General features: G+C 39.9%; 1 protein-coding gene across 1 annotated transcript; it reads left to right on the plus strand.

Annotated features, from left to right (window-relative positions):
* Nucleotides 1-545: 545 nt before the first annotated feature.
* LOC141076035 (transmembrane protein 272-like) lies at nt 546-7,042 on the plus strand. The gene is made up of 7 exons (XM_073563295.1): nt 546-643; nt 2,248-2,320; nt 3,404-3,424; nt 3,578-3,637; nt 3,725-3,901; nt 4,133-4,287; nt 5,181-7,042. Exons 2-7 carry the CDS (start codon nt 2,281-2,283, stop codon nt 5,469-5,471), a joined length of 744 nt encoding a protein of 247 aa, XP_073419396.1. The 5' UTR covers nt 546-643; nt 2,248-2,280; the 3' UTR covers nt 5,472-7,042.
* Nucleotides 7,043-8,770: the final 1,728 nt, after the last annotated feature.

Below are 8,770 nucleotides of genomic sequence, written 5' to 3' on the forward strand. Positions count from 1 at the left end.
GCGTCAAGTCCGACTTCGCAGTTAAACCCGACTTAAGGATAAGCCATCAATGTAAAATTTGCGGACAACCCGTTTAGCTTGGAAACATGTCCCAGAATTTTTGAGTATTTCTTTACACTGTACTGAAGATACTTGTCATGCTCAACAAATACCTTATACCCACACAAGCGCTGGCCGCTTTGTGTCCTTTCATCCCTACCATCCTTGTTACCTTTTAACTCCATTTTTGGCATCTCATAGATGACTCAATCTACCCCCATAAAACATAAAGGACGTCATATAACTGTAGCCATTTCACCATGGGAAAGCCGGCCTACTATTGTCTCTGCTTCTCACATGCTCCGTGAACATTGTCACATTTGGAATCCAATCATGTACATGTGCCTCTGAGATTTCCTAGCTGACTCTACGCACAACTATGTGTTTTGCTTGACAATGGAATTCATTGGATCATTCATTGAAAATGAGGCGAAGAAGAATTAACTGTACGAATTAATTGTCGATCGTTGTCATGCCAGAGAAATTACCACACCTCTGCAAATTCAGAGGAGGGATAATTGATGGATTAATATAAATAGAGGTCACCTTTGTGTTATACACTAGTACAGACGCAGTTGTGGACTTATCACTGAGGATCAGAAAGGTATTGATCGCTTACAATCATCTTGTACTAGTGGATGGAGAAGAAGACTGTTGCCTCTAAACTAGTATGGAACTTTTGTGGATTGGTCTTAGAACACTTTTCAGGACTTTTTTCTCGGGATAACTTTTGTGGCGTTCTTCAGATCATCTACCAGAACTGGTGGCATAATGACATTACCTGGTTGTTTGCTGCCTTTAAACAGTCTCCAATATACGTGGTTGTATCTTGATACATATGCTTTAGGCTATGTTGAGTTTTCGGTCAATATTTTACATCAGTTATTTGTAAGCCAAAACCAGGGTGACGTGCTATTATTATACTTTTCCTCTGATTGTTCCTCTCCTGGTTACAAACACTGATGTAAAATACTGAACGTGAGAATGGGACCTTAGCATGGTGGATGTCAAGATTGCAGGCATTGTCTGTTATTTCAATATGACATGACAATGCTTGGCAAAAGGAGGTCAACGTAGTATTCTTGTGTAGGACTCATGCTCAGTCTTGTTGGAAGTTCTGCTTCTTCTCTGTTAGCCTAATCTATATCTTCTCCTTAGGTGATATATTTCTCTGGAAACTTTCTTTATTCTTTAGCTTAGTAGTGTAGCATTGGTTGAACGTTCTCCAGGAGGAATGTTGTTTTGAGCATGTTCTTGATTTGAGAATTTTGCACATTTACAGGATATAGGTTGAAAATATATCTCTTGTACAAAAGGTTTCTAAATCTGATCTGATCTGTTAGAAAATGCTCTTTTGATTTGTTGAAGAATGTTACATTCAACTGTCATCTAAAATATTTGGGTTTGTTTGGTAATAGCGGTAGTGTTTGGTGGAGATCTAGAAAAGTGTCGGCCAAAGTGAACACGTTGCGGTATGGTCAACGTAATCTGTTGGGGAAGATTATAGAATTTTTTGATGTATCAAGACTTGTCAGTAGATGATCATGACTTTTCACTCGATGATCATGGCTTTCAGTTACCGATCATGTCTTGTCAGTTGCCGATCATGGCTTGTCAGTCGACGATCATGGCTTGTAACTTGCTGATTATGGCTTGTCAGTTGCCGATTATGGCTTGTCAGGTGACGATCATGGCTTGTCAGGTGACGATCATGGCTTGTCAGGCGACGATCATGGCTTGTCACTCGTTCATTATGGCTTGTCAGTCGATGATCATGGCTTTTCACGCGATGATCCTGGCTTGTCAGTCACTGTTCATGGCTTTGTTAATTCTTAATTCTTGTTATATAGAATTAATTATTTGATTCTTTTTAAAGACATATCACATCTTATTGGCGTCAGTCCTTGCTTTGAAAAATCAGGAGTCTCCCGATCTTTCCAGATATTTGGCATAAACTGCGCAGACAGATACTTTATGGAGCAGTGCCATCTTGTGGCACGTAGAAGTGCCAGTCTTACGGCAAACTGTATATTTTTAGTTGTAAATGTGAATATATGTAAGGATATAATTTTTTTTTGAGATGTATAGGAGGCTCAAACAAAGTAGCATTATGAACCGGCAATAAATGGTGAAATGTTCTGCACTGTTCAAAATTTGCACTACTTTATTGTATTTTTATGTATTCCACTTCTTTTCCATCTCATTTAGGAAAGGAAGACACTTTGAAATACAGCAGACACCATGGTAGGAGAACAAGAACAGCATGTATCGAAAACCAGCAGTAAGTATTTGACAATCGATTTTATTGATTTCTATCAAATTAAACCAGGACGTATAGGAGAGTAATGGGTAATATTTAGACCACTCTAATGGCATGGACTGGCAACTAGAGCGTGACAGCCTTATAGAAATATGTGAAGCTGTCATGCTACTTGGATTTGGAGAACTCGGCCAGTCCATTCTTTAACGGTCTGTGTTCAGACCAATTGCCAAGGACGTCTGAATGAACCTTCAATATTAGAACAGTTCTAGGATTTTTATACATTTTGAATAATAATTAAAATGACCAAATTAAGGCCCCTCACACACATTAGATAGCTATCGAAGAAACAATCTCCCCACATTTCCCATACACCGGGACTTGCCCGTGCAATATCGTGTAATCTATGAGATATCCCCTGTGCTGAACAAAGGATCAGCCATTGAAAATCCAACAAGACTGATACTTTTTACTCCCAAAATTATCTTTCCTGGAGAGACCATAAAAAATAGACAGTGAGCCAATCTCATTGATATCAACGGGTTCAGAGGACTTTAGTCTAATATGTACGGGGGCTTTAAGTCTGATTATTTTTCCAACCGAACCTTTGAGTCATCTTTTACTAAGTTGTTAAACTTAGAACAAAAGGGGCAGTTTCCAAGGGGTTTTCACCACTTAGGAACTTCTACCCAACAATTTTTTACGTGCTTTCCAGACATAACAAAGTCCTCTGTACTTTTTTTAGGAACCATATTGATCATCTTGGCTGCACTGCCAACTAAGAGAAATTTACATACATACCAACATTCCAATTATTTTCGTAAGGAGAGGAGGGAGGGAATGACTACCTGACACATCATATGAAAAATACACATGCCCTATTGTTGTAGTCACTAAAATCTGATAACAGATGCCGGTGGGGAGCTCCCATAAACATTGTTGGTAGATGATGATTCGGCTGGGTTCTCACCAGTGTTTCCAAATCTATCATATCACAGAAAACCGGACTATGTCTGTTTTCTCTCATGGCGTCTGTCTAATAGGTCTAATCTGAAGAATGTAGCCTATACACGGTGGTAATACAAGTCTCTTTTATTATTGCAGGATGCTGCAATGGGAGCACGAGTAAGTATGAACTCCTCTTTTACAATTTACACACAGAATATTTTCGAGGGCTCCCTTCTGCCACAATGTATTTCACGCTGAGCCAGACGGAATGATAGATGTTCCTTATATATAGTCGTGCAACATTCTAATCATGATCAATTTGAATTTTAGTCATCCAGTTAATTCTACTTGGAATTTGGACTCCGATTAGTATTGCATTTATTGTTGTTGGTAAGTGATAACTTAGCGATATATAATACTAATAATAAGTCCTGGTGGACCAGCTTTGTTTTATTAATGTTTCCTTTCTTTATTTAGGTGCAAGAAACAAAGAAAATTGTGCAGCCCAACCTTTCATCCCAATTTATATGATTGTCGCGGGGGCATTCACCTTAGCATTTTGGATACTGATACCCTTGGGATGCTGCCTCCCCATGCTCAAAAAAATTCTCGGAAGTCTCGTGGGTTTGTTTCTCTTTGCCTGGTTCATTGCAGGTAAGAACTTGACGGATGCAAATATTTGGCAGCTGCAAAGTTATGGATTGTCTACTGTGTATAAATGAGGAGGTCTCACAATAGGAGAAGCACCGGGGTACATCTAATAGGTTTATTCATTTAGAAAGAGGTTTTAGATATTTTCACTTTTGCAAAATTGGAGCATTTTCTGTATGCAACTTTTACATTCAACTTTTGTGAAATTACTGAAAAATTCCTTTATTTTTGCAGGCAGCGTCTGGGTCTTCGGAATTTATAGATTCCAAAATAGAGATTGCAACAATGGCATGTATCTGTTCGTTTTCTCCATCCTGATTATTCAGTACATTTTTATTGGAATTGGAATCATTTCCGCTCTGCTGTCCTGCTTCTGCTGTGAGAATTTGGTAAGTCATTATTTACTGCTATTTTTATTATTATTATTCACATATTTTATTTCAGCAATTGAATCTACAATAAATGCCAAAGACGTATAAAAAAGAGCACTAATTGGCAACAGCGTGAACCATTTGCAAAAAATATGGTGCACAGAGGTAGACAATATCGATTACAATAATATTCAGAGCCTTCGTGGGTGCACTTAATATTTTAAAAGAGTTTTTTAGCCTCCTCTCCTTTCCTGAGATACGGCTTTCTCTGTTCCCTGTAAATCTAGCCTTTTATAGCCAAGTGGGCGTGACCCTCAAAACGCTTCCTCTTGGTGATCACACCCAGTTGACTTAAAAAAAAAAGGATTAGATTTATATGTAGGGAAGAAGGGGCCTTATCTCCGGAATGGAGAGGCGCAGAAACAAAAGAAAAACATCGCTGGTTTCAGGAGAACAGCGGTTTTTACAGTAGGTAAAGAAATTACATATTTTTGGCGTGACAGGTCCTTTTATGAGAGTTTCTCCAGTGTTGTTCCTGCTTTTGTCTTAGATCTGAGAGTGAGAGATGCAGTCAAACCGTATAACTCCCGAAGCCTCTTTCGCAAGGCAGGAGAGGCTTCGAGGGTCGGACGGTTGCCTTGGCAACGTGGTAGAAGAGCTCTTGCCATTATGCTTTAGGCCAAAGAGACGCGTGTAATTTCTTTCAAAAAAAGCCCCATGATTTATCACCTGTTCCTGAAATATAAAGACAGTATATGACGGCACAGCTCCCGTTTCCATGTAAATTCCACCTCTTACTGCTTTGTTGTTGCCAATTTGCCTTTTTTTTTTTTTTTACTGATTTTGCTTTTTTTTATAAAATTCTAAAAGTTTAATTTTTTAATTTTGTCTCTTTTTTTTTTTTTTTACAGTGCTGCGCTAAGATCTGCAGATCCTTCGAGAGCTGCTTAAACTGCTGCCCGTGTTTGGGGTGCCTGAAATGTTTACAGTGCACTAAGTGTAGAGAATCCTGCCAGTGCTTAGACTGCAGCAACTGCCTGGACTCCTGCAGGTGCCTGGAGTGCAACGACTGTAGCAGCTGCTGCAATTGTTTCCAGTCCTTGTGCTGCTGCTGTAAAAGTATCCAGTGCAGCCGCTGCCTGAACTGCAGCCAGTGCTCTCAGTGCCTGCAGTGTTCGCAGTGCTGCGGCGCTAAAGTCTGAGCAAGCCCGGCGCAAATGCGTCAGGTATCTAAATGATTAATGTGCTGTTCTAACTGTGAGTCACTAAGGGCTTGTGCACATGTTGCAGTTTTGTCGCTTTTTTTTTTCTGCTCAGATTTTCACAAAACCTGAAAGATCTCCTGAGGCCATCAAATCGTGTTGCTTATTTTTTGTTTCCTTGCAGATTTAAATCTGCAGCATGGCAATTCTTTCAGCAAAAAAAAGCCTGGAAAAAATGCACTTATTTTTCCCGGAGTTTTTCCTGCCAAGAAACGGTGAAGAAATTTTAGCTGCAAATACTTAATGTGTGCACATACCCCTAAGAGATCCCGTTACCTCATTAGTAGCTTGAAACATCAGTTGATTATGAAGTGGATAAGCGAAGAACTTTATTTTTTTATATCCGATATAACAAAATATCAAATATTTATTACTAACTTTATATAATCATTGGTATAATCAGCGTGCAGGTGTTCTATAGATACTGTCCGTATCGTCCCTGCGCGCTCACACCAGTAATTAATGGTCAAGTGTATACAGAATGAATGAAAATTATGTAAAGAATTCTAAACAAATAATAAAAAAAAAGTTGGAAAAAAGTTTAGTTTTGACTTATTACTTGTATTATGAATGGTTACTCCTGTTACATCCTATTTATAAAAATGTCTGTGATAGTCCAAAATATGACGTGACAAACAGCCAAAGCAAATTTCACACGTCACAGATTTGTAATCTGGATTCTGCAATGCTAATCCACAGCAATGTTATGGTCTGTGCACACGTTGCAGATTTGTGGTGTTTTTGTCATGCTTTTTTCAGCATAGATTTGTCACAAAACTTGAAGGATTTCCTAGTACCAGCAAAATGATCCCGAAGCCTCCATGCACTCGTTGCTTATTTTTTTTCTTGTAGATGTCTTTCAGAGTTTTTGCTGCAGATTTGACCCGTGCTAATGAGTGGAGAAAAATCCGCAACAAAAAAGCTGGGAAAAAAAAGCTTCAAAAACTCACCAATTTACGCAGCATTTTTTCCTGCCGAGAGATGCAGAAATAGTGAAGAACTTTCGACTGAAAATTCTTGTGCACACACCCTAAATGGATTTTTCCAAAATCACATTCATACGTTGGAGGGGGGAAAAAAAAATCAGCACGAAAGTGAAAACATGATGCGGATTTAGGATCTGCAGCACGCTCATTCTTCTGCGTATTTTTATTGCTAGGTAAATGGAGTGGAGAGAAATCAGCAGCCAAATTCACAATGAAATCTGCAAGTAACACTTGTGGATTGTGTCTGCTCATTTGTGACCAAATTCGCAGCAGAGTTTTTTTCTGCAATGGTGATGGAAAAGAGGAGCAGAACGAGGACACCAGTTATTATTGCTCCTTATATAAAATCACATGTTAAATTTGGTCCCTGTACCAAAAAGTTTACTTTGAACCTTTTTTTTCTGTTTGTTTTAATATATCTATAAAGATTTTGTTGTTTTATCACTTGCACCTTTGTTTATTGCACTTTACAGTTTTCTTGCATTTAAACCAAAATTAACAAATAATAAAATTATCTAAAGTATATCTGTGGTTCGGTTTCCGATTCTTTTTTCGATTGGGTTTAGGGTAGGTACAGACGACCGTATTTTTGGTGGGAGTGTGATCCGACAAAACATTGGATCGTACTCATACCAATGTTATTCTATGGGTCCGTGCACATGTCTGATTTTTTCCTGTGAAGAGATGACATTACGCACCTTTTCCCAGGCTCCGCTTCCTTCCCTTGGATCCGCTGCTCTCTGTTGTACTCCACATCAGGTTCTGTAAATTGCTCAGCGTGGCTCCATCACCTCATCTCCTTAGGCCTTATTAATACACACACCTGTGTCTTAAGATTTAAACTTGTGTGTCCTATTTGTTTGGTGTGCTTCACCTTCAGCTCCTATTATATTCACCTTGCTGGACCTTTTCAGCCCTGCATAACCTCGTGTCTTGTTGGTCAATCCCACCTGCTGCATCAACTCCATGACGCATGTCCAACCAGACTTGAGGCTTAGTGGATCCACCTCACCAGGTGACCCTAACGTGACCAACCTGGCAGCCTTCATTAGGCCCCCAAATGCCATGGGAGCCTATTGTCACACAATCACAATAATGTGGGCAATTATAGACCCCAGAATAGACCCCAGAGAAAGACCATGTTGTCTAACTGCATAAATGCAACAGTCGCTATTTATTGTGGCATCTAAGGGGTTCAGCTACCTCCGATCCCATACAGCGCAGTAGGATATAAGCTGTATGTTACAGCCTACTTCTGCAGCTGACAGCAAAGCTTTCCTCCAGTTCCATTCATGTACAGCAGATGAGATAAAATCCAATATCTTGTTCAAAAAGCAAGTAAATTTTCCACTCTCACGTTGCACATTTTGGAGTCTTGGATCTTTAAATTCAATTTGGGTTCAAAGATGTATAATCGTATTATTGCTGCCATGGCCCTGTTGTCGGGTGTCCTGGGATCAGGGGCTCCTTCCCTGTCCCTAACGATGGGGGCACCCTAACTCGCCCTGTTCCCCAGATTACTTCTGATGGTGAAGATGCCCGGGCCACGTACCTTGCTTTAGCTCGTGAATACGCCCTCAGTCTGTACCCTTCCACCACCCAGGGAAGAGGGGAGTAGTCGTGTATCACAGTACACCAATCAGACTAACAAGGTAATATGAACAGGGGTAGCGAAAAATACCAAACATACAAATATACTGACACATACAGTATATCAGAGGAATGCATTGGGGAGTGGAGGATGGGGTTTAACCAAAGTAGGAGAAGAAAGGGAATTATCATACACTCAAAACCTAGCAGCAGTCACAGGTAAACCCACCAAATGCCTTTATCCAATAACAACAACCTCCAGCCATGCAGCAAAAGCCACCTCTCACAATGAATGCTAGCCATAGCCCAGATTATATAGGAGATGGGAGTGGCTAACAGTGCACAGCTGAAAGCCTTATCACATGGAAGCTTCCAGGAGCTCTCAACTGAGCAGAGTAACCCTGGAATGCTGAAAAAAACCTTATACCAATTAATAAGAAGGTGAAGTGCTTCTAATCAGTGCAGGAGTAGCAGAAATCAGACGCTGCGGTCTTCTGGTTTCTCTCTGTCGCTGTAAACCCGTGACAATTGCTTTGCTGAATGAAAGCTGATCCATAACTCAGACTGCTACCCTGATCTACGTTACAACCGTGAAACCTGCAGTTCCATGAATGGAATGAGATTTTGGACAATAATCAGATGTTATTTTCCACCGAGCAGGAT

The sequence above is a fragment of the Dendrobates tinctorius genome, unplaced genomic scaffold (assembly GCF_039654945.1).
Source record: "Dendrobates tinctorius isolate UK_male_01 unplaced genomic scaffold, ASM3965494v1 ptg000384l, whole genome shotgun sequence".
NCBI lineage: Eukaryota > Metazoa > Chordata > Amphibia > Anura > Dendrobatidae > Dendrobates > Dendrobates tinctorius.

Coding starts and splice junctions, on each gene's coding strand:
- LOC141076035 (XM_073563295.1), top strand. CDS start 2,281: ATGGTAGGAGAACAAGAACAGCATGTATCGAAAACCAGCA. Junction 3,638..3,724: donor TATTGCATTTATTGTTGTTG/GTAAGTGATAAC, acceptor TTCTTTATTTAG/GTGCAAGAAACAAAGAAAAT. Junction 3,902..4,132: donor CTTTGCCTGGTTCATTGCAG/GTAAGAACTTGA, acceptor TTATTTTTGCAG/GCAGCGTCTGGGTCTTCGGA.